This window comes from Haliotis rufescens, unplaced genomic scaffold, assembly GCF_023055435.1.
Source record: "Haliotis rufescens isolate VD_foot unplaced genomic scaffold, xgHalRufe1.0.p SCAF_71, whole genome shotgun sequence".
Lineage (NCBI taxonomy): Eukaryota > Metazoa > Mollusca > Gastropoda > Lepetellida > Haliotidae > Haliotis > Haliotis rufescens.
In genome coordinates, this window is record NW_025964363.1 from 133104 (window position 1) to 160505 (window position 27402).

The 27402-nt window shown below is 42.4% G+C and overlaps 1 protein-coding gene across 3 annotated transcripts in view; it reads left to right on the forward strand.

The window, feature by feature from the left end:
- The window catches only part of LOC124111536 (DDB1- and CUL4-associated factor 1-like), a 71861-nt gene that overhangs the window by 25869 nt on the left and 18590 nt on the right, over positions 1 to 27402 (forward strand). For 2 of the 3 annotated variants that reach the window (XM_046471276.2, XM_046471277.2), the window contains exons 10-23: positions 5516 to 5556; positions 7197 to 7335; positions 8055 to 8264; positions 9579 to 9748; positions 10204 to 10323; positions 12205 to 12267; positions 14435 to 14537; positions 15812 to 15931; positions 16766 to 16837; positions 17771 to 17852; positions 19110 to 19246; positions 20005 to 20086; positions 20505 to 20623; positions 26179 to 26382. In XM_046471276.2, coding sequence (XP_046327232.1) covers positions 5516 to 5556; positions 7197 to 7335; positions 8055 to 8264; positions 9579 to 9748; positions 10204 to 10323; positions 12205 to 12267; positions 14435 to 14537; positions 15812 to 15931; positions 16766 to 16837; positions 17771 to 17852; positions 19110 to 19246; positions 20005 to 20086; positions 20505 to 20623; positions 26179 to 26382 — 1662 coding nt within the window. The remainder of the gene's footprint in view (positions 1 to 5515; positions 5557 to 7196; positions 7336 to 8054; positions 8265 to 9578; positions 9749 to 10203; positions 10324 to 12204; positions 12268 to 14434; positions 14538 to 15811; positions 15932 to 16765; positions 16838 to 17770; positions 17853 to 19109; positions 19247 to 20004; positions 20087 to 20504; positions 20624 to 26178; positions 26383 to 27402) is intronic. The other variant, XM_046471278.2, reaches the window with a different exon arrangement.

The following is a 27402-nucleotide window of genomic DNA, read 5'->3' on the forward strand; positions in this document are numbered from 1 at the left end:
TCAACAATGGCGTAATTGTGTAACTTATGATTGAGCGTGGTACTAATTGTCGTGGGAAAAATCTTACAAAGATTATCATCCACGTTGTTTGGTTTGCGCGCAGATGTGCTCTCCAAACCCTAAATGAAAATATAAATACCCTTGGTTTACATTGAGTTGCGCATACAAAAATATTGTATACCCTTGCAACTCGTAAATTTGCCGATAGATTAGTGTTCAAATTCTTCGGCACTCTTCCAGTATTGTCTCATCAACAAGGGTTTAATTGCGTAACATACCTTTGAGCATTGTACTAATTGTCGTGGAAAAAACCTTACAAAGATTATCATCCACTTTGGTTGGTTTGCGCGCGGATGTGCTCTCCAATCTCTAAATGTAAATAGCCTTGGTTTACATTGAATTGCGTATATAAAGATATTGTATACCCTTGCAATTCGTATTTTTGCCGATAGATTACTGTTCAATTCTAGGGCATTCTTTCAGTACCATTTCTTCAATGGGTTAATTGCGTAACTTATGTTTGCGTGGTGTACATATTGTCGTGGAATAATCGCCCAAAGCTCTTTATCCACGGTCATAGGCATGCACGTAGATGTGCTCGCCAAAATTCAAAATGTAATTTTTGTGTAAATCTCTAATCCAACGAGTTTACTATATAAAAGCAGATTACTCACAATCATATTTTGCAGTTATTCCGTCGTGAGACGAGAGGAATGTCACTATCGCAGAATAGCGAATGACATATGGTTCTGTCATTACCACCCAACCATTATTATCGGCAGGTATTATGACGCCTGTGATTGCAGAAGTACACCATCCACCGAAATCAACAATACCGGAGGATTTTGTGAGTATCGTAACTGCTCCTATTTTTTCAGCCGCCGGACACTTCCAGATACATGTATGATAATCTGTGACGTCGGCGACAGCACCAGCGTATCGAGATGCTATGATGGGGGTAGATTAGACGCAAGCCTTGATCCAGTCAATACTTTTGAGCTTTGTGTCTGATTTATCTGCTCCGAGCGCAGCACTTGACTACAACCCAAGCGCTCCTATCACGCAAGTGACGCACAGTCAGCTTAGCGCTGTTCCAACATATCCAGCATAGACCTGCGCCGAGCGCAGCGTCTGACTGCTACCCAAAGCGCTCCTATTACGCAAACGTCGCACGATCAGCTTAGCGCTGTTCCAACATTCCAGACCTGCGCTGAGCGCAGCGTCTGCGTACCATTCAAGGTCTCTACAATGACGTTAGCCCAAGGCTTACAGTGTACTCGGTTACGTAACCGGCACATGATCAGCTTAGCACATGTACCCGATTGGGAAGCAGACCATCTCGTGTCAGTAACGCCTTCCCCTGATAACAGGGTTAATAAGAGGGACACCACGAGGTCATTAGAGGAAGACTTCTCCAAAACTCACATTTGCTCCGTGATTTAAGCGACCAATATCGTCAATGTTTGCAGTGGATCAGAATCTATTAGAGGATAACCATATCTGATTAGATCACTTCCAAACTATGGTGTTTTTCCTACAGCGTCAGTTTGACCACAGGAAAATTCATCTTGAGACCGTTCTGACGGAGATTACCGTTACACCCAAGACTTTATAGCCATTTCCAACTGAGATGCTGGTTTCAAGGGCAGTCTATTACTTCAACCTTGGTCATCTACTCCCCTGTTCAACGAACAGATCGCAGACACGCACGTCAAGTTCCCAAAAAGCTTGGAAAGTCCAAGCGGGCTGGCAAGTCAGGGAATTATAAGCCTAGACGCGCGTTTCTCAGGGAAGACCAGCATTCCCTTACTGAGAAAGGGAGTGGCAGAGACAAGTCTCAAGGACGATTTCGTACTTATCGCACTATATCATGGTGTCCGTATAAGGGTAGAGATAACCCCACCGTTGACCACAGTTTGATTGGGAAAATCCAACATAGACATACTGTTGGTAAGAAGAGCTGTAGAGTGGGTTCACAACCCAGTCTTTACTCCGGGGTTTTATCCTCACACCTACCTGGTACTCATGAAGGACCCAGACAAGATGAGAATGATCCACAATCTCTGTGTTCAACGAACGTTTGATTCTTCATCAGTCTCGACTATCCATCCCAACCGTAGACTTTTCAGGTCCAGTTCATTGGGGTTCTCTACCAATGGTAGTATTTCCCATTTGACATGTCAGTGACACTTATGGCTATTTACAGGAGTAATGAAGCCAATAACTATCTACACGTGACGAACACTTGGTTCGAGTCGTAGATGGAGGGCGATCTACTGTATCATCAACACATGTCAATAACTGGGATAGACAATCAACGAGGCGAAGTCGGGAGTATTCTCCTTCCCATTGACTTCAGTTCATAGGAGACCTGTTTAAGACAGACCAGGATATCCTATCTGTACCGAGGGACAGATGGCATAAGTTTCTACTTCTTTTGTCATCTACTCTACACCAACCACACACACTTCGCCAGTGGCAAGTGTTGCTAGGGTTAATCACCTCGGCACAGGAGTTAACTAGCATGGGCCGCTTACAACTGCGACCAATTCATTTTTTTCCTGAACCCTTACATCAGGAGTCAGGATCCACTCAAGGCCATCACTCTACCGACTAAGCTAGAGCCTTGCCTCAATTTGTGGCGCTGAATGTCTGCGGAGTCTGTTTATTCGGGTTTTCCCCGAATACACACCTGTTTGTGGACGTCCCCTTTCAGGGGTGGAGTCTTCACTTACAAGACCAGATAAGCTCAGGGCTATGGCCCGGCGCACAATGGAAGTGGCACATAAACAACTTGGAGTTGGAAGCTTTAATTCTGGCTATATCACATTGGCAGAATCAACTACAGTTAGCCCGACTCGCTATATCCACAGACAACAGCACTGCGGTGTGGTGCCTGTGCAATCGGGGAACAACACACTCCCACTCTCCACTTCTAAGGACATTCAGATTTCTTCCATCTAGTGGATCGGCTGTGACTAAGGTTCATAGTTCAGCACATCCCCGGATGTAGAAACATACTGGCCGATACTTTATCACGTCCAGACAGGGTGGCTCCCACCGAGTGGAAATTTCTCACAGAAGCATTCCAGTTACTGCTTCAGGAATTCAGGCAACCAAACACTGACTTGTTTATTACTTGCCTAGGCCACCAACTCATGACGTATATCTCCCCGTTGCCGGATCCGCAGACTTGGGCGGTGGACGAGTTCAGTATCACTTGGGAAGGGCAAAGAACTAACACTCTTCTGCCACCACTTTTACTTTCCAAGGTGCTACAGGGGATCAAGGAGACAAGGTATCTCGATCTCTCCTTTGGTCGCACCCTGGTAACCGGCGAGAGGGTAGTTCGTCAAGCTCGGAAAAATCTAAAACGATTCACTTCCCCTCTCACAGTGGTCCAACCTACTCATCCACCCTCAACAGAAAATTGCCTCACCCAACGTCTGCACGCATGGTTCGTCTTTAAAAGGCGTTTAAGTGCGAAGGGTTATTTCGACACGGGCAGCAAAGCTATAGCTTTAGTTCATCGTTACTCTCCCAGAGACGACGATGACAAGTGGGGATCACTTGAGACTTTTTACAGGGAAGAAAAGAATCAAGACCCTACGATTGCGTCACAATTCCTAGAGGAATACCTCCTACATTGCGTCACAATTCCTAGAGGAATACCTCCTACATTGCGTACCCAAAAACACTTGGAAGGTAGCACCATTACTACGTAATTGGCTGCAATTATCTTAGTGTTGGCCGTTTCCGGAAAATCACAGTGTGATTAAGGTCACGGAACTACAGGCCATATTATGCTCATTCAGGTTTGAGGATCAGAAGGCCAAGTTCCAGCCACCTGATTGGGACTTGAACGTGGTACTTCGAGGTTTGCGAGGGCCCCCTTCGAGCCCCTCATTGCATCCTCATTTTCAAGCTCCTTCCCAGCACGTGACACCTTCGTTACACTCTCGGTATAGTATAGAGAGCTCCGCGAACGTGCTATCGCTGTGAAGAGCTTGGACATCACCAAGGAAACAATGGTTTCTCTTGGCATTAGCAATGGCGGTACGGGTGAGCGAACTACATGTGATCGACTCAACCCGGATCCGTTTTGAGCATGGGACGCACGGAACGGGACATCTAGGGTTATGCTGGGATTTTATTGCTAAAATCTACTACCAGGCCAACCCGACCGTTCCTTCACCATCCCACCGATATCGACTATTGTGGGAATCGTACATGGTGAAGTTCTCCTGGGCTCGGTGCGAGCAGTTCGAGTTTTCATTCGACGCTCCAAGACTAGGCGTGGTTCGTCCACGACAGAAGTTAGTCGCATAATCGCAACACCATATCTCTATGGTTACGCGCAGTAATCCTTCAGGCCTACGAGATCATCAAACGGAACTCGCCGAGAGCGAATTACCCTCAAGATCTCAGCCTTACCAGGGCTCAACACGGCAATTGTGGTTTTGGAATAATCACGGAAGGATATTTCTGGAGATTCGACACATATTTTCGTTAGTCATAACCTTAGCGTTGTGACTCTCGAGGATGTCGAAGACGTTCGAAGTTTGGCCCTCTGGTTGTTATCCTGCAGATTGCCAACCACTGACGCAAATAATGAACTCGCCCTATACAGAGCCAGTCAACTTCCATGTGCAGTCACTCAGTCGCCACCAGTGGAAGAATATTAGACAATCTTGTTTGTCAGCGACGGCTCTATGACGCAGTAAGTAAAGAATTAGCTGAATAGCTATTATTTTCTTTATTACTAAGCGTGTAAAGGGAATTTCTCTTTAATTCCTATGTTCAATCTTTTTGATTTTTGAACAACCCTACCGTAATGGCGTTTTTGTCTGAACTTTTCCGCTTCACGGTTTATCGACCAACTGGTGTCGTATTGCAGGGTGTGAATTATTTGAGGTTTCTGTATTCTGAAGGTTTACCCACCTCCAAACCGTCCGATACAGATGCATTAAGGAGTAATGCAGGATAAGTAAAAAATTTAGTAAAATCTAAATATTTTTTACATTTGTATACTTATCCTGCATTACTACGCTTAAGGCCCACCCGTCGTTAGACTTGCCTCCCCACTTTGGCTTCAGAAACCTCAAAAGTATGTTTTTCTAAGAGCTTGGGCGACAGGCAGTGATGTGAAGATGACCTTAGGTGTCATCAAGGTCACAGGACAGCGACGGAAGGCCACTGATTGGGACTTGAGAACAACAACTTTATTTCTTCACCCAGGACCTTCGCAGGCTGTCCTTCTAGTTGTCGTAAGTAAGCAGTGAATGCATTAAGGAGTAATGCAGGATAAGTATACAAATGTAAAAAATATTTAGATTTTACTAAAATCTACAATAGCCTGTGTCCAGAGCTTCGTTAGCAATGAATATCAAAATATACCTTGTTATATGGTGCATATAGTTCATCTATCTCTGAATCTTTTATGATATTTTGATTCTGTCTATTTTGACTGTTGTGAGTGTGATGTGTTTCATAAACCATAACCTTTCCTTTTCAGGTGTGTTTGTTACCTGAACACATCCTGTCAGATCTTGTTGGGTATGTATTCCTCTACAGTGTGCAATACACACCTGACACACCTCAGTAGGTTTGACCGCCTCCGTGATCTATTGGTAGAGCGTCCGCCCGGAGAGCGCAAGGTCCGGGGTTCGATCCCCGGCCACGTCATACCAAAAGACGTTTAAAGATGGTACTTGTTGTTACCCTGTCTGGCGCTCGGCATTAAGGGGCTAAAACAAGGACTGGTCGGCTCGGAGTCAGTAAACTGTGTCTGAGTGGGGTATTCATGTTAAACTGCGGCATGGTATCTCAGTGAGCTAGCACTATAAATCGGCATCAGTCCGGACTAGTACAAGCAGCCACACAAACACACACACGTACATGCACGTCGCTATATAAGTGCAATAATGTTGGACGCGACGTTCAACCCAATTTCACCTCACCTCACCTCAGTAGGTTTAATGTTAGGGTAATGGATTGTAAGAATATAACTTCATGAGTGCTTCCTCTAGGTGTTCGTGGCACTGGATGTCTCTTGTATTTAGTGTTCAACATCACGGATTGTGGTGCAGAGTACATACATTCCCCATCACCCCATGCTTGTAGAGAAACGTGACTCCATGGGGGACATGTAGCCACAATGGCTGCAGTGTAGGTTACACACAACCAAATGTTTTCCCATAGACTTCTATAGTAACGTTATGATTTTTTTTTAAATAACTAAGCATTCAACAGCTATTACTTGTATGTGTGTGCACAGTTTGGCCTTGGAGCAGCAATAAAAAAAATAAAAATGACTAGCTTAGTCAGCTCCTTTTCCGAGTACCGGAAGCTAAACACACCACCCCCAGTTTCGCACCAAATGTCACCTGCTTGAAAATAGCATAAGTCATCATGTTGAAAAAGACAGTACTAAATATAGAAAAACATGGTCAGTTTTAATAACTGGATGGATGTACATTTGAAAGACATAAAAATCTTACAGAATATGCTCCAATCACAGCCTGCAGATATCTCTCGATCTACACTGAAGGCTCCCTACGAAAACCGCACTGTCCAAACTGGTTCTGATTTGGTGTAGTAGAACCTGTAGGGTTAATACTTGGATGGGTGGCCTCCCAGGGAACCAGTCATTAGCAGCCTTACAAACTCATGCTAGTCCGCTAGCCCAAGATAATACATTGTGCCAAGGTCAAAATCCAAGGTTCCAAATCCAATAATGGTAGTCCTCATTGACTAGTAGCTTCCATTCTGCTACAAATTGGAACTGAATAAAACTGACAGGAAATGTAAACATAGTGAAAGTTTTAATCTTGTTCAAGTAGGACTAGCTACAAACTTTAAGGACTAGTATAATAAGTATTAAACTAGTCCTCTTGACTAGTTTAAACCAGCCCGAATTTCTAAGGCTGCATTGTACAAGGCTTTTGTTATTGCTGAAAGACAGTTCAGATTTTCCTTGTTCTTCTAATTGTTGCTGTGATAATAAAGTGATAATAAAGGCAGCCTTGTCGAACTTGCACAATTATTTTGTGGTGAACATGTAAGTTTGCATGCAGTGGAATAAACAAGAAAGTGTGTTTCAAAGATTGTACATTGTTCTTTTCTAATTGTGTCAATTTGCCATGTGTTTGTCTGTTGGATGGTTACCATGGTTACAGTGTTGATTGTCCTGCTAGGTATGTCATGTGGCTGATGGAGTGTTCCCATGACTCAAGCCGTTGCCATGCTGCCATGTTCTTCACTCAAGCCTTCCCATTCCGAGTCATCATGGAGCTGTTTGACCAGAAGGACGGATTGCGCAGACTCTTCAATGTGGTCAGTAGCTTGTGTCTCCCTGAGTCTCACTGTGATAAGTTACCTACCTGCATAACAGAGGGAATCTCGTTAACTCAAACATCAACTTACCAGTGAAGATCCGGGGTAGAAAAGGTCTGCAGCAACCCATGCTTGCTTTAAAAGGCGACTATGCTTGTCTTAAGAGGCGACTAATGAGATTAGGTGATCAGGCTCGCTGACTTGGTTGATGCATGTCATTGTATTCCAATTGTGTGGAATGATGCTCATGATGTCCATCACTAGATTGTCTGGTCCAGACTTGATTATTTACAGACCGCCGTCATATAGCTGGAGTATTGCTGAAACAACAAATAAACAAACATCAACATGATATGTCTTATGAGACGAGGTAACTTTACCATGTTTACAGTCCTATGTTAACAAGAGGACTTATAATTTTCTTATCGCTAAAATAGCCCAAAGGATTCAGAAAGCTCTTGCAAGTATCCTGAAAACCTCCCAAATCACCTTTTTGACACATTTTGCCTAAAGTATTCATTTTGTGTTGTTATACGTCCCAAACATACAATGTCTGAAAAGTATAAAGTCAAATTCTCATTCATATGAACACATCTGATAACTTCAATAAAGATTTGTAAGGGTTTTGCTCATTGTAATAATTATGTATGGTTCGTGGCCAAGAGGACCCTTGTCATACCTTGTCCTTGCCGGTCCTCACACGATGGTAGAACTTGCAGATCAGCACCCTGGAGATCCTCAATGTGGAGGACGAGGTGGACATCATGAACGAGGGCCACATATTCACGATGAGACAAACGGCGAGGCACGTGTGTTCCGCTCTCAAGAGATACTTCGAGGCCCACCTGGCGGTAAAGGCTGACGAGATCCGGCGATCTCACCTCCGGAATGATGGGAGCAGCTCTCTGCAAGAAACACCTGCTTATAAGGTGAGAAACTCATTCATAGCTTATCATATGAAAGTGGGGCAGTGGGGTAGCGTAGTGGTTAAAGTTAAAGTGGTTAAACGCCGAAGACCGGGGTCCGATTCTCCACATGGGTACAATGTGTGAAGCCCATTTTCCGGTGTCCCCCGTCGTCATATTGCTGGAATATTGCTAAAAGCGGCCTAAAACCATACTCATTCACTCACTCACTCATATGAAAGTGCATTTTAAAATATTTTCTCACACCTCTGACCTGTAGAAATAGGAAGACTTGGCATGAGCAGTAGTCGATTAATGTCCCCACTTTTTATTTTATTTTGTTAAGAGTGAGTGAGTTTGGTTTAACGCCGCTTTTAACAGTATTCCATTGGGGCATGTCAGCTGAATGTGGGAGGAAAGCCCAAAGTGTTGCAGGTCTAAGACGTTTACCACTTCGGTGAAACCCACGAGCAAGAGTATGGTGCTGACAAACCTAGAAACATAATCGGGGCGAACAGGGATTCGAACCCACAATCATAGGTTTCTGGAGTGCCCAATGAACGCAACTCTGCTCAGCGAATTGCGGCGCCTTAGACAACTGGGCCACCCGTGCCCCCTTATTTTGTTAAGAAAAAAAAGTAACATTTACCTTTAAATTTTGGCATTCTTTAATGATACCACTTTTTGCTCATGCTTTAAATTAAGATGGTTAAAATAACATTGCACAAACAAAATATTAGATGTCCTGCTTGTAGGATTTGGTATTAGATATTTCTTCTTTGAAGATATGCTGTCATATAAATTGTTTGATTTAAACATATTTTATTGCGGAAAATCAAATGGATTAGGTACAAGTGACACAGTTACGAGGTCTTCTCCTAATAAATTGTTTTCATAATGTCTTTTTGGTGATTATTTTTTATGTATGGAATGTGGCCAACCATTAACTATGCGAACGTTAGAACCACTGATCAATAATACAGCAAACTTGAATGACAACACTGTATGACAGTGATCAGAGTTCAACCTGGATTGGGAGGGCGGGTGAGATGGCTGAAAATACTAATCAGCCTGTCATGCTGCCTATGTGCTTCCTGCATACAACATAGACAAATTTGAAACTTGGGGTGACTTCCCCTGTCCCACCTAACATCTACAATTCATGCTGGAGTTATCTCCCATTGGTAGACAAAGCTGCTATTGGTCTGGACAGAAACATTAACTTACAAACAATAAAACCACTATAACCATAACAGATCCAAATCCAAAACTTACAGATAAGTTTAAACTTTAATAATGGTTAGATTGTGAATGTCATGTTTTTGACTTGTATTTCAGCCACTCAAGTTGACTCCTGAAGTCATCCAGGATAACATGGAGCTGTTGATGGAGTTGCTTCCCCTGCGCACACACTGGGTGCCTGAAGCCACGTTTCACAGACTAGGGGGAATCCAGCTCCTTATACAACTGGTTGCCATGGCACCTGATTGGAACAACTCTCCTGGGAAGTAAGTTAAAAACATTTTTTTCTTGGTTGGCAGCACCATACACAGATTCATGGATTACGTATGTCTTCCTCGCACTTTGAACTGACACACTGAGACATGACTTAACTACTTTTAAAGCAGCATATAACTCACTCAACATTCTCTCTTGTTACTTGTGTCACCACTTGGGGGGATGCCACTTGATGCCAATTGATTGATCGGGTGGTGACACTCAGTGACTTGCTTGATGGCAAGTCATCATACCCCGACAGTATAGAGGGTTGGGGCGCGAGTTTGAGTGGAGCCACCTCGGGTGAAGTTCTTGATGGTAGTAGCAAATATTCAAACTCAGGATTGTCCGGTCCAGACAGATTTGAGGCCGCCATCATGCAGCTGGAATATTGCTGAGTGCAACAAACAACTTGTTTCATGATGAAGCTGAAGGATGAGTTACTCACAGATGCAATGTTTTACAGACCAGAGACAATCAAGAGTGCCCTGGACGTGATCTCCCTGTGCATGGTGACCCCCAAGTCCCAGCTGCTGCTACTGGACTCCATCTCCCTCCCAGACAACATGTCCACCCCCGCCATCAGGTACGTGCGCGCCCCCGGGCAGCTGGCAAACACTAGTACCTATTACCTGCTGGGAATGACAGGTGCCTAAAATGGGAATTAATAGGTAGTATTCCTTGCTGTCATTGTGACCCTTATGGTAATAGAGAATTTTGTCTGAGTGTCTTTTGAGAGTAAATAGATCAGCACGATTAAAGCAGCTAAACTAACGCTTGCATTGAGGTTTTCTCTACTTTTATCACCAAGTTTTCCTATATTTGATATCAAAGACATGAAGGGTTGATTATGTTTCCTATCCAGTATCATTCTCAATAATTAAGTGCAAAAATAATGATTAATTTGACGACCGTTTTGACATTTGACACCATCTTGAAGTATTAGCATGATAAAGACACATCACCTTGCCAAAATATTTCATACCACTTGTAATTTGTCTAAACTGTTTGCAGCTGAACTATTCTATGTAATGTTACTATATCTATGCCAAATTACCATCTCAACATTGTGTTTACATGTGTGCATACTTTCATCAGGGAAATCAAGTTTTGGTGATTAGCTCACCTGGCTGAAAGTGAAGTGAGGTTATTTTGTTGCACAGTGTCCTTTGTTTGTCGGTGTGTCCAGTCGATGCATCCTCATTACATGGAATGATCCCCCATGGAGTTCACCAGTGGTTGCCATGGGGAGGCGTGTTACCTCTGCATGGTGCCATGGTGGAGCTGTAGTATACTCAATATTCCCTGAGAGTCCAGGTTGGAATAGGTCTCCGACTCACTGACTTGGTTGAATGCATGTTGTTGTACCCCGACAGCATGGGATGTTGATCATGATGTGAATCAACTGGTCCATCTGCTCGAGACTCAGCTGTTTACAGGCCGCTGTAGACCCGTGAAGATTCCGGGGTAGAAAAGATCTCCAGCAACCCATGCTTGCCGTAAAAGGCGACTATGCTTGTTGTAAAAGGCGACTAACGGGATCGGGTGGTCAGGCTCGCTGACTTGGTTGATGCATGTCATCGATCCCAATTGTGTGGATCGACGCTCATGATATTAATCACTGGATTGTCTGGTCCAGACTTGATTTTTTACAGACCGCCGTCATATAGCTGGAATATTGCTTAGTGCGGCGTTAAACAACAAACCAACCAACCAACAGGCCACTGTACATGACAAGGTGATACAGTATATGAACTGTCTGACTAGTTCACTAACATATGGCTACCATGGTGATTCCCTTCAACTCACAAGACCCATGACAAGGCACAAAATATTGGGTAACCATGATAGTGCCTCCTCCAAATATTCAAAGAGGAGTCAGTGAAGATTCTGTGGATAAGACATAAATGACCCTTCTGTAGCAATCTCATTTAACAAGACAGTATGACGTAAGTTTGCCTTGACAAGATGTGGCACCTGTGAATACGTCATTAGGTTTGGCACAAGCATCAACTGTCGCCAAGAAACAATGTCGCCCTGATGGAGGTTTCAGACATGCTTGAACTTCATTGCTGACACGCAGAAACAAATGTAGAATTATTTTTATCAAGTGATAAACCAAATGATATGGGATTATGTCGTTTACATTCAGTAATAACTATAGTAACAACTAAGGTGAACTATTTATGCAGCACTTCGCTACAAAAGTGTGTTGGTAGGTTTATCAAAGCCACTTATGAAGAGCGCTTGTACTGTTTATTTGGTTGATTCCTCTTACGAATATGATTACACGTCGGGTTAGAAGTGCAATATAGGCAAACTTAAATCTAATTTCAAAGTAACGTCTCTTATGAAATATTTGAAGTTTGGCCAAATTGGCAATAATTTAATAGGGACGTAAGTCCTGTTAGATTACAGTGAGTGTAATATACTAACACTTTGGCATAAAACCAATTCCCCAACTCAGACAGCTGCTTCTTGGCCTGGACCCCGCCTCTCTACACAACAACAAGATAACGCCAGCTGTAAGGTATGTGGCGCCATCGGAACAACACCAACTCCGACTTCAGCACTGTTCAAATGGAATAATCTGTCAATCCTCGAAGATGACAGACTACCCCTGATTTGCATCAGTCTGATGATTTGAAAACCTTCTGTTATGTTCCTGGACCCTGAAACATTTCTCAGCCAGTGCTACGCCTTGATAGCTCAATACAAATAAAATGGTTACCTTGGTGACTGAAAAGGTTTGAGTCTGAGACTGACTGGGTAGGATCATGGGCTGTATTTCAAACACTGTCTTTGAATGTTTGTAGGTCCATTTTAAGCGGATGTAAGATTTGTTAATAAAAAAAAGAAATTGGTTTGTTGTGTCTTTTGTTGAGTTGCCATAGTTAATTGTGTTCTAGTTTCACTTTGATTTGGTGATGAACCTACAGTGTTTTCAATGAAGAGGTATGTCATTAGTAGTGGGATGATAATCGGTCTGTTGGGAATTTTTACTTGGTTCAAGTATCGATCACAATCGCACACAAAGTAAAATGTTTTCATTCTTAACTTAGATGTATTCTTTAATAAATGTTACACCAAACACTAATTACTAGTGAAAATGAGTAGTGAAAACGTTAATTTTTCGTTGCGCCATACCTGGCACTGCCAACTGTAAATCATAAGTGTGCCAGGTATTTGGCCATCCTGTCTATGAAAAACATGGCTTACGCACCACAGATAAGAGCCCATGCCAGTAGTGTGATATGTATCAGATCGTGAGCCAGGTAACGTGATACGTATCAGATCGTGAGCCAGGTAACGTGATACGTATCAGATCGTGAGCCAGGTAACGTGATATGTATCAGATCTTGAGCCAGGTAACGTGATACGTATCAGATCGTGAGCCAGGTAACGTGATATGTATCAGATCGTGAGCCAGGTAACGTGATATGTATCAGATCGTGAGCCAGGTAACGTGATATGTATCAGATCGTGAGCCAGGTAACGTGATATGTATCAGATCGTGAGCCAGGTAACGTGATATGTATCGAGCGCACCGTTGGTGGATCGTCACAGGCCTCTATGTCATAGATTTGAGTGTGCTAAATTGTAAAACTAAATGGGCCCAACTAAATGCATAATGTGAGGTTTTGAATCTTAAATTTGATAATAAGGTCCATAGTGGATGTAGCTCTTCATTGACAACACAGTATATTTATCTCCATTCTGCCATGACAAATTCAAAGATGAACTCTTTGGTGTTAATACAGATATGAGATAATCCATCATCACTTTAAGAAAAGTTTGTTGCTGTGTGCACAGTATATACTCATACACTGTTTCCTGCAGCAATGTTTTTTGCTTTCACAGAGTATGACATCATACTAATTTAAGCTCTTTGGCATCCTTCATTACCTGTATTACACTCTTAAGATCACTATCCAGTGTCCTCTCAAAACTTATTGCTGCCTCTGTGAATCAGAAGCATGTTATAACGATATGAAATCCTTTTTGGGATGTGAGTACCATTTTCGACGTAATAAGCGCCGAGGGCGCTCTCAAAATTAGGAATAGGGGGCTCTTATTAGAATATTATTTGGAGTTAAAAGATAAATTTCGTGGTTTATGCTGACAGCCTGAAATGTTTATGTACGACAGATATATTTTTCCAGAATTAAATTGTCCATAATTAAGGGTGCTAAAATAAATATAAGCCTTTTGTACATTGAACAGTTGGAAGGGGTGCTAATTGGGATTGTTCACTTGCCAATATATCAGCAAATATCGTCGTGGGCGCTTATTGGAGCGGGGCGCTTATTACGTCAAATACGGTATTCCCCAAAGTCATGGTAAAATATTAATTTAAAGTATGCATAGTTGTCCTGAGTTTTTTGGTTTGGAAGTTATGTTGTTATTAGTTAATGTTTGTTATTCACAACATGCTTGATATAATCAATAGCTAGTATGGTAATATGCTTACAGTTATATCTCAGCTAACTTGATGAATGAACTTAATCAAGCCAGACAAGTGTCTAACCATACCAGTGTACCACAGTTCACATGATTGAAATTGCAAGTTAAGGACAAAAGCAAATTAGCAAACATCCTGGAGACAATGTAATTGTACTTGGAAGTGTCTTGGCAGTTACTCGGGTATTTGTCAATATTCTGTAGATAATCGTCTCATCAGCATTTTCTGTTTGCAGTGTAATCATTGGTCTAGCAGAGGGCGAGATTCTTGCCGATCCCGAAGTCCAGAAGTCTGCGCTAGGAGTGCTGGTCAACTGTGTGTGTGGACCAATAGAGAGGGTGAGTTACCATTGTAACTGTACCAGGAGCCTTCAGTTACCTTGTGAGGAGAAGAACACATTTCTGTCAATTATTGAATTCACTGTTGGCATGGGTGAAGTTTGTTTTTGCATGTCAAACCAAGGTCTGCATCTTTTTCATTCAAATGCAGTGTTAGAAACCAAGGGAATCCTTGAAGTTTGCTGCCATAACCTGGATGGTATTTACAGTGTCCACTTTTAATGTTAGCCTTATGAAAAGGACAGCTGGACTTTCATGCTTAACCTTGAGAACCTAATTTGATCCTCTTTTTGGTTCTTAATAATACTCTTGGTGAGCATTAGATGATTACTATGGAGCATTACAATTTATCATGATAATGCTCTGTCCACTTGATGCAAACTTTCCTTTCATTTTTCTGCATCTGTATGAATTCATAGACAACATGACCCGTGAAGATTCCGGGGTAGAATAGGTCTTCAGCAACCCATGCTTGTCGTAAGAGGCGACTAACGGGATCAGGTGGTCAGGCTTGCTGACTTGGTTGATGCATGTCATCGATCCCAATTCCGTGGATTGATGCTTCTGATATTAATCACTGAATTGTCTGGTCCAGACTCGATTATTTACACACTGCCGTCATATAGCTGAAATATTGTTGAGTGCAGCTTCAAACAACAAACAAACAAACAAATCATAGACAACATTCTTCTGGCTTTAGGTGTCTCATCTGTGGTTGTCATTTTCAATGTCTTGACATGTGGCACCAGGCAACTGATACTATGTATGCCTGACCTCCACATGCGTAATTCACACAGCCTTGAAAACACCTCCATATTGACAGTCCAGTTTTACATTTGGATCTTCATTGAAATAGTCTTTAAATTCCACAAAATGTCTTGAAAAGGGCTTGAATATAAGGGCTGTTACTTAAGTATAATGGACTTGACATTATGTAATAATATATTAGTAGGCCCTATTTTGTACGCCATGCTATGTTGAAACAAAACAAACTACTCAAACTTTGTAGCCTTAAATCTGTACTAGGGCCGCGTGACCTGCAGTTCCTGAAGTAAACAACAACATAGATTAGACAGTTATTCAGTTGATGAACTGTATATTGAACATTAGGGTACGTTATGGTACTTTAATTCTGAAAGTGAAATTCTGAAATGAAATAAGAATGTCCTAATAAATGTTTGGAAGCACACATGGGTTTTTCATTTAGCCTTGGAAAGTGTGATCATGTCTTGAAAAGGCCTTGTTTTTGATGGCTCATCATGCTTCCACTGCAGCTTGGTGGAGGTGTTGGGAGGTTCATGGGTGCTGGGTCGAAGAAGAAGGTCAACTGGAAGATTGGCGAGGACACGATGAGTCGGATGTGGAATGGTGTGCGCACCAACAATGGTATAATGGTGAGTATCAGCGGATGAGTGTGTGATGACGTCTGCCTTGATGAGTGTGAGATGTCTGCCCTGATGAGTGTGTGATGATGTCTGCCTTGATGAGTGTGTGATGACGTCTGCTCTGATGAGTGTGTGATGACGTCTGCCTTGATGAGTATGTGATCACGTCTGCCTTGATGAGTGTGTGATTATGTCTGCCCTGATGAGTGTGTGATGATGTCTGCCCTGGTGAGTGTGTGATGATGTCTGCCCTGATAAGTGTGTAATGATGTCTGCCCTGATGAGTGTGTGATGACGTCTGCCCTGATGAGTGTGTGATGATGTGTGCCCTGATGAGTGTGATGACATCTGCCCTGATGAGTGTGATGACGTCTGTCCTGATGAGTGTGTGATGACGTCTGCCCTGATGACTGTGTGATGATGTCTGCCCTGATGACTGTGTAATGATGTCTGCCCTGATGAGTGTGTGATGATGTCTGCCCTGATGACTGTGTAATGATGTCTGCTCTGATGAGTGGGTGATGATGTCTGTCCTGATGACTGTGTAATGATGTCTGCCCTGATGAGTGGGTGATGATGTCTGCCCTGATGAGTGTGTGATGATGTCTGCCCTGATGACTGTGTAATGATGTCTGCTCTGATGAGTGGGTGATGATGTCTGTCCTGATGAGTGGGTGATGACGTCTGCCCTGATGAGTGGGTGATGATGTCTGTCCTGATGAGTGTGTGATGATGTCTGCCCTGATGCCTGTGTAATGACGTCTGCTCTGATGAGTGTGTGATGACGTCTGCCCTGATGAGTGTGTGATGACGTCTGCCCTGATAAGTGTGATGATGTTGCAGGTGTTGCTGAAGCTGCTGACCATCAAGACGCCCATCACAGATGCAGATGCTATCCGAGCCTTGGCTTGCAGGGTAGGTGGTACTAACTGGACCATTTTATTGCCCGTGTCAAAACTTCACAGGTTTTCAACACTACAATCTCCTCTGTTACCCATGAATACATACAGCTGCTATGTGATGTTGTCACTATTTCTAACCAGTGAATCGAGCAATGGCCTGGTTCCAGTTGAAGGGAAACAAACAAGTGCTCCTTAGTAAGCACCTCACAAACTGCAATGTTTCACGCTTGACGATGTGTGCAGCATGTGCCATAGCCCTGTGGTATCTGTTCTACACATTGCTTTTTAGGCAGGCAATTGTCATGCATGGAGTTTCATTTCACTGACACGAGTTCGAAAAAACATGATATTTTTTTTTACCTTTATAGCTTACTCAGACCAGCCAAACATCAGTTACTCAGTACTCCACTGTATAGTGAGTGACAGGACACTGTACACAAAGTCATTAATGTCTACGATGTTTCTTTGCATGAGCTCCAAACCCACCAGAGTTAATGTTTCTACATATGTCAATAATCGTTATCATTTGCAAGTAATCTGTCTCGCATGGTGATACTTGTTAAGAGTAGGTCCCGATTGTCTCATTCTCGTAAATGCTCACAAATTTGAGGATCAGTTGGTCAGGCTCTGTGATTGGGTGATCAGTGTGTCACCTTGCCCTGATGGTATTGGAGGTTGCTCATGCTATCAACCACTGTTTTGCCTAAACAAAACTCATTTATAAACATGTTGGACTATTGGTCACTGTGATGAAGACTTACAAATATACAAATGATGGGTATCATTTTGTGGAAATCGTAGTGATCATTATTGGTCTAAATAAGATTGATTTATTTACTCTACAATGTTTACATACTTGGTAACCTTGCTCTGATTACTGCCAGCTCATGTTTGGCATCCTGGGTTTAGCATGTTTAGACTAATGTGTGAACTTCCATCTTTCCAGGCTCTTGTTGGGTTGTCCAGATCTGAAACAGTTCGTCAGATTATCAGCAAACTTCCTCTCTTCCAAAATGGAACTCTTCAATGTAAGTTGTCTCTATTGACAGGTGCCCCATGTCAGGAAGCTACTGGAAGGATACAGTATGCCACCCCCCTCAAACTGGATATAGGTGAAAAATTGCTAAACGTGTCATAATACATCACTTACACGCTCACAATCTCTGAATCTCGGACAATTCAATTGTCTGCTGCTGTATGATAGTTCTATTTTGAAAGGGATCTTTTGGTTGTTCTCCTTCAAGGTACAGAGAAGGAAGGCTATGAACCAGTATAGTTATTGGTGACATATTGCTGTGCATCCCCGAGGCAAAGGTGTTAACCGATTACAAAAGTCCAGTTTCCACCCTTGTCGATGTACGCTGGAATTTCTAGGCTTGATTGTAGTGCCACCAGTCGCCATAACAAGTTATGTCCCTTCTTTGTGTCTCCTTCTGACCAGTCAGATTCCACCTCTCACATCACTTGCATTTGCTTCAAACAAAATGACGGCGCCCAGTCAAGACAATCTGATTGATAATCAATATCTATATTGTAATAAAACAGGTATTACTTCGGGAAGTGCATCAAATCATCTGAGCACTTTGGTTAAAAACATGAAAAGATATGGAAAATATCTGTCGACACCCGGTGGACAGTACACATGCTTTGCAAATCCTACAGTTGATCGAAATCTGTATATTGAAATCCATGTTGTTCACGAACCAGATGTCTAGTTGGTTACGCAATTTTGATTTGACTATGCATAGGCTCGTTAATCCTGCCAAAATGTGACTCCATTTGTAAATCCATGTACAGCATTCAAGCAAATGTGCATAATGGATTTTACTCTTAAGAACACTATAAACGTAAAAACATGTTGAAGTCAATTCTTACAAATAAATATGTCAGCAATGATAACTTCAAACATTGCTTAGCCATTAACACACAAAAAATGTAGACAACAATAGAAATCAGTTACACCGTTTATTGCAGTTATGCAACACAAGCCCCATCCATGCTATTTTCAGCCAACCAGGAAACAGTAGTCCGTTTGTGGTCGTGGCCTAATTGTTTTGGTTTCATGGAAACATAAACACAAAATAAATTGCTTGGTTAGCCAATCCGATGCCTTGGAAGTACCACTGAAGGGGTACGGTGTAATTTTCTTCTGCGCATAATATTCAAATTATTTTTTTTTCATCCGTTAGAGGGGGTTGCGCACTATACTCAAGAAAATACGGTACTTGTAAATTGTTTATTTAGCATAGACATGACTACTTCATGGCTTGTGTCTCTGCCACCAGCTCTGATGAAGGAACCCGTTCTCCAGGACAAGAGACAAGAACATATCAAGTTCTGCCGGTACGCCAGTGATCTCCTGGAACGTGTATCCGGCAAGCGTTCCAACACACTTGATGCTTCTCTTGAAGACATCAGAAAGGTTAGTCCCTACTTAGGGATTCCAGGAATGAATTGGTCCTCAGTGAGCTTGTTATAAGAATATTCCAGCTGTATGGCAGTGATCTGTAAATAATCAAGTTTGTACCAGACAATCCAGTGATTGACAGAATGAGCATTGATCCTTTGAATTAACATGGATACCCCACTCAGACACAGTATACTGACTCCAACCCAACCAGTCCTTGTTTTAGCCCTTAATGCTGAGCACCAGGCAGGGTAACAACAACTGACCTTCTGCTCTCTCCACGAGACGTTCTCATCAGTGTTTGAAATATGAAAAATTCTCCGGCTGCCATCAGGCCCCACAGACTTAATAAGCATCAGGACCTCACTCACTCACTTCAGGCCCCAATTTAAGAAACTGCAGCTTACTGTGGTAAATAAATTGACGTGTTAATTTACTGCAAGCCCATACACATTTATAACTACAGGTCCAACACAAAATTCACCTGCCACGGGCCAACAGGCAGGATTTTATTTCGTACAATGGTTCTCAGGCTGAGTTACAGTTTGCATGTCACAGTGCCCGATGATGTGGAGACGTTCCTCTTGCTCTCCATCATACTTACAGGTTGCCATAATACAGGTGTAATATTGGTGACTGTTGAGTTGAACAATATTCACTCCTTCTTGTCACCAGCTTTATTATCAGCTTTTTCAACGAGGAATGAAAAGTGTCAATTTGAACTTATTCAAACTATATTTGTTTCTGTGCTAAGCATCACGTTTTGTTTCCAGGCAGACATTGTGGCCCAGACTAAGATAATCTTCCATGAGCGGGAGCTGCTGCAGTTAATACATGATCATCTGTTGGCTAAAGGTGATGTTTCTTTGATTTGTTTATCCTGTCCAGCATAGACTCGTCATATGATTTCAAATAAAGGGAAAGGGAAAAAAACTTTTGGCAAAGTGAACATACATTCTTATTTCCCAAGCTGAAGGATGTGGGCAAAATGTGTATGTGTGAATGCTATCTATTTCTTTAGTAAGGCACGTCACATTTTTACAGTTGCAATCACCATTAATACTTGCGATATTGTGTAAACAGCACAAAACAATTTCAACACACACTTGTGAACAAGAATACTCAACATTGTGAAGATTCAAGAATTTTATTTTGTGACATAAGATTCAGATCTGTGTGTGCATAATGTGTTGACCTGACCATTCTGCCGTTTGATAAAATAATTTTGGATTCACTTCCTATAGAAACTTGCATGCAGTTGTTGGTGTTACAGGTTTCTTGGATGCAGCATCGAGCCTGCAGAAACAAGCCAGTCTGCCACACTGTTCCACCCCGCCACTGGTGATCCCGACCAGCACCCACATCTTCTCCTCACCATCCACACCCAGACTCGTAAGTCACCGCCACTCAGGAGTGGGAATGGGGGGGCAGTCTTATGTTTGTATGTCAGCAAGTAAGCTGTACACATCCTAAGTAAAGGCTTATTGTCCTCATCCACTGTTATTTGCTGAAATCTTTTCCCATCTTTGTGTGTCTAATCTGTCATGACCTGCCTTGCTTCTCAATGTCACAAATTGATCCATTCTGATGTGAAGACAGATCCTGTTTGTTTGGTTCTGACAGTAAAGTGTCTTATCCTACTGTCATGAATGGCTAATTCCTGCCGATGGACCAGCTAAATGTTTTGAATTTCTGGAGGGTGCTAATGTTGAGATGAATAACATGTCGAGAGGAGTGTCATGATGTATCCGTTCTGTCTCCCATCTGATGTATCATGATGTATCCGTTCTGTCTCCCATCTGATGTATCATAATCAATGTATTCGTTCTGTGACTCCCATCTGATGTATCATAATGTATTCGTTCTGTGACTTCCATCTGATGTATCATAATGTATCCGTTCGTTGACTCCCATCTAATGTATCATGATGTATCCGTTCTGTCTCCCTTCTGATGTATCATGATGTATCCGTTCTGTCTCCCATCTGATGTATCATGATGTATCCGTTCTGTCTCCCATCTGATGTATCATGATGTATCCATTCAGTCTCCCAACTGATGTATCATGATGTATCCGTTCTGTCTCCCATCTGATGTATCCATTCTGTCTCCCATCTGATTTATCATGATGTATCCGTTCTGTCTCCCATCTGATGTATCATGATGTATCTGTTCTGTGATGCCGATCTGATGTATCATTATGTGACCATTCTGTGATGCCCATCTGATGTATCATGATGTATCTGTTCTGTGATGCCCATCTGATGTATCATGATGTATCCATTCTGTGACTCCCATCTGATGTATCATGATGTATCCATTCTGTGACTCCCATCTGATGTATCATTATGTATCTATTCTGTGATGCCCATCTGATGTATCATGATGTATCTGTTCTGTGACTCCCATCTGATGTATCATGATGCATCCGTTCTGTGATGCCAATCTGATGTATCATGTATCCATTCTGTGACTCCCATCTGATGTATCATGATGCATCCGTTCTGTGATGCCCATCTGATGTATCATGATGTATCCATTCTGTGACGCCCATCTGATGTATCATGATGTATCCATTCTGCGACGCCCATCTGATGTATCATGATGTATCGGTTCTGTCTCCCTTCTGATGTATCATGATGTATCCGTTCTGTCTCCCATCTGATGTATCATGATGTATCCATTCTGTGACGCCCATCTGATGTATCATGATGTATCCATTCTGTGACGCCCATCTGATGTATCATTATGTATCCATTCTGTGACGCCCATCTGATGTACAAATATGTATCCATTCTGTGATGCCCATCTGATGTATCATGATGTATCCATTCTGTGATGCCCATCTGATGTATCATGATGTATCCATTCTGTGACTCCCATCTGATGTACAAATATGTATCCATTCTGTGACGCCCATCTGATGTATCATTATGTATTTGTTCTGTGACGCCCATCTGATATATCATAATGTATCTATTCTGTGACTCCCATCTGATGTATCATGATGAAACTGTTCTGTGATGCCCATCTGATGTATCATTATGTATCCATTCTGTGACTCCCATCTGATGTATCATGATGTATCTATTCTGTGAAGCCCATCTGATGTATCATGATGTATCTGTTCTGTGACTCCCATTTGATGTATCATGATGCATCCGTTCTGTGATGCCCATCTGATGTATCATGTATCCATTCTGTGAGGCCCATCTGATGTATCATGTATCCATTCTGTAAGGCCCATCTGATGTATCCTGATGTATCCATTCTGTGACTCCCATCTGATGTATCATGATGCATCCGTTCTGTGATGCCCATCTGATGTATCATGTATCCATTCTGTGAGGCCCATCTGATGTATCATGTATCCATTCTGTAAGGCCCATCTGATGTATCCTGATGTATCCGTTCTGTGACTCCCATCTGATGTATCATGATGTATCCGTTCTGTAAAGCCCATCTGATGTATCATGATGCATCCGTTCTGTGATGCCCATCTGATGTATCATATATCCATTCTGTGACTCCCATCTGATGTATCATGATGCATCCGTTCTGTGATGCCCATCTGATGTATCATGATGTATCTGTTCTGTGATGCCCATCTGATGTATCATGATGTATCCATTCTGTGACTCCCATCTGATGTATCATGATGTATCCATTCTGTGACTCCCATCTGATGTATCATTATGTATCTATTCTGTGATGCCCATCTGATGTATCATGATGTATCCGTTCTGTAAAGCCCATCTGATGTATCATGATGCATCCGTTCTGTGATGCCAATCTGATGTATCATGTATCCATTCTGTGACTCCCATCTGATGTATCATGATGCATCCGTTCTGTGATGCCCATCTGATGTATCATGATGTATCCATTCTGTGACGCCCATCTGATGTATCATGATGTATCCATTCTGTGACTCCCATCTGATGTATCATTATGTATCTATTCTGTGATGCCCATCTGATGTATCATGATGTATCTGTTCTGTGACTCCCATCTGATGTATCATGATGCATCCGTTCTGTGATGCCAATCTGATGTATCATGTATCCATTCTGTGACTCCCATCTGATGTATCATGATGCATCCGTTCTGTGATGCCCATCTGATGTATCTTGATGTATCCATTCTGTGACGCCCATCTGATGTATCATGATGTATCCATTCTGTGACGCCCATCTGATGTATCATGATGTATCGGTTCTGTCTCCCTTCTGATGTATCATGATGTATCCGTTCTGTCTCCCATCTGATGTATCATGATGTATCCATTCTGTGACGCCCATCTGATGTATCATGATGTATCCATTCTGTGACGCCCATCTGATGTATCATTATGTATCCATTCTGTGACGCCCATCTGATGTACAAATATGTATCCATTCTGTGATGCCCATCTGATGTATCATGATGTATCCATTCTGTGACGCCCATCTGATGTATCATGATGTATCCATTCTGTGACTCCCATCTGATGTACAAATATGTATCCATTCTGTGACGCCCATCTGATGTATCATAATGTATCTATTCTGTGACTCCCATCTGATGTATCATGATGAAACTGTTCTGTGATGCCCATCTGATGTATCATTATGTATCCATTCTGTGACTCCCATCTGATGTATCATGATGTATCTATTCTGTGAAGCCCATCTAATGTATCATGATGTATCTGTTCTGTGACTCCCATTTGATGTATCATGATGCATCCGTTCTGTGATGCCCATCTGATGTATCATGTATCCATTCTGTGAGGCCCATCTGATGTATCATGTATCCATTCTGTAAGGCCCATCTGATGTATCCTGATGTATCCATTCTGTGACTCCCATCTGATGTATCATGATGCATCCGTTCTGTGATGCCCATCTGATGTATCATGTATCCATTCTGTGAGGCCCATCTGATGTATCATGTATCCATTCTGTAAGGCCCATCTGATGTATCCTGATGTATCCGTTCTGTGACTCCCATCTGATGTATCATGATGCATCCGTTCTGTGATGCCCATCTGATGTATCATGTATCCATTCTGTGAGGCCCATCTGATGTATCCTGATGTATCCATTCTGTGACACCCATCTGATGTATCATGATGTATCCATTCTGTGACTCCCATCTGATGTATCATTATGTATCCATTCTGTGATGCCCATCTGATGTATCCTGATGTATCTGTTCTGTGACTCCCATCTGATGTATCATGATGTATCCGTTCTGTAAAGCCCATCTGATGTATCATGATGTATCTGTTCTGTGACTCCCATCTGATGTATCCTGATGTATCTGTTCTGTGACTCCCATCTGATGTATCCTGATGTATCTGTTCTGTGACTCCCATTTGATGTATCATGATGTATCTGTTCTGTGACTCCCATCTGATGTATCATGATGTATCTGTTCTGTGACTCCCATCTGATGTATCATGATGTATCCGTTCTGTAAAGCCCATCTGATGTATCATGATGCATCCGTTCTGTGATGCCCATCTGATGTATCATATATCCATTCTGTGACTCCCATCTGATGTATCATGATGCATCCGTTCTGTGATGCCCATCTGATGTATCATGATGTATCCATTCTGTGACTCCCATCTGATGTATCATGATGTTTCCATTCTGTGACTCCCATCTGATGTATCATTATGTATCTATTCTGTGATGCCCATCTGATGTATCATGATGTATCTGTTCTGTGACTCCCATCTGATGTATCATGATGTATCCGTTCTGTAAAGCCCATCTGATGTATCATGATGCATCCGTTCTGTGATGCCCATCTGATGTATCATATATCCATTCTGTGACTCCCATCTGATGTATCATGATGCATCCGTTCTGTGATGCCCATCTGATGTATCATGATGTATCCATTCTGTGACTCCCATCTGATGTATCATGATGTATCCATTCTGTGACTCCCATCTGATGTATCATTATGTATCTATTCTGTGATGCCCATCTGATGTATCATGATGTATCTGTTCTGTGACTCCCATCTGATGTATCATGATGCATCCGTTCTGTGATGCCAATCTGATGTATCATGTATCCATTCTGTGACTCCCATCTGATGTATCATGATGCATCCGTTCTGTGATGCCCATCTGATGTATCATGATGTATCCATTCTGTGACACCCATCTGATGTATCCTGATGTATCTGTTCTGTGACTCCCATCTGATGTATCATGATGTATCCGTTCTGTAAAGCCCATCTGATGTATCATGATGTATCTGTTCTGTGACTCCCATCTGATGTATCATGATGCATCCGTTCTGTGATGCCCATCTGATGTATCATGTATCCATTCTGTGACTCCCATCTGATGTATCATGATGCATCCGTTCTGTGATGCCCATCTGATGTATCATGATGTATCCATTCTGTGACTCCCATCTGATGTATCTATTCTGTGATGCCCATCTGATGTATCATGATGTATCTGTTCTGTGACTCCCATCTGATGTATCATGATGCATCCGTTCTGTGATGCCCATCTGATGTATCATGTATCCATTCTGTGACTCCCATCTGATGTATCATGATGCATCCGTTCTGTGATGCCCATCTGATGTATCATGATGTATCCATTCTGTGACTCCCATCTGATGTATCATGATGCATCCGTTCTGTGATGCCCATCTGATGTATCATGTATTCATTCTGTGACTCCCATCTGATGTATCATGATGCATCCGTTCTGTGATGCCCATCTGATGTATCATGTATCCATTCTGTGAGGCCCATCTGATGTATCCTGATGTATCCATTCTGTGACACCCATCTGATGTATCATGATGTATCCATTCTGTGACTCCCATCTGATGTATCATTATGTATCCATTCTGTGACCCCATCTGATGTATCATGTATCCATTCTGTGACGCCCATCTAATGTATCATGATGTATCTTTCTACTTTCAGTCTCGTCAACTAAGTCAGACTCATTCCGCCCACAGCCTGGGGTCCACGACTCCCACAGCATCTAGTCACAGTCTGACGTCTATACGAGACAGTCCCCCCACAGCCCCCACGCCCACCACATCCAGTCCCGGGCCCATCCGCTTCTCACTCACACGGCAACCACCAACTCCGTCTACATCAGCAGCATCAGCATCTACGCACAGGGTGAGTTTTGCCTTGTGGAAATTCCAGGGCCCACTGACATCAGGCTTGCCTCAACACATGACTAGGAAGCATATTCCGCATGTTCAGTGGACACAATGGCTGATAGGTAGGGCTGGGGCAGGTACTCGGGTACTTCGGTTGGGTGGGACCTGGCTACCCACAGGACTACCCATAACCATGGTTAGTCACATGATACATTGTTTAAAGACAAAACTTATGTAGAACTCCATGAATACACTACAGGTCATGAATGTTCACTTTTCTTCCTGACAATGCTCGCAATACTTCTGACATATTTTTTTCAATAAAGATAAAGCTTCAGTCAACTTCAATTATGCATGACCAGATCATTTTATATGTGTATCTAAATACATTTTGCACGGGCTCTGGTCAAACAATTCCTTGTCGGACATTTTGTACAAATCTCTTGAGATCTACAGCAGGTAGCCGGGTAGGGTCGGGTAATAGGGGGTTGGGTACCCGGGTAGTAAATTTGGGCTCGTCCCAGCCCTAGTGATAGGCATGGACAATCTGTGAATTTTATTATTAGACTGACCCCTAAGTTAGGCGAAGTTTGTTTCAGGCAAGTAATATTATCCTGATAATAGTTAATCATCTTCCCAAGGCAAGGAAGTTAACTGACTGTAAAAGTCCAGTTTCCACCCTTGCCAAACTAGGCTGCAATTATGGAGTTACATTTTGGCTGGACTAGCCAGTTTATACATAGTCCAATCAAAATTGTGTAACGACATCGACGTCGTGGTGTAAACAACATGGATTTCAACATGCAGATTTCGGTTGACCGTAGGATTTGCAAAGCATGTACACCGTCAACCGGGCATCAACAGATATTTTCCAATCACATGATTTGATGCATTTCGCAAGGGAAGACCCGTTTTATTACAGTGTATATCGTCATCATCGATCAGATCGTCTTGACTGGGTGCTGCCATTTTGTTTGAAGCAAATGCAAGTGATATGAGAGAGGGAATCTAATTGGTCAATAAGAAGGGCATAGAA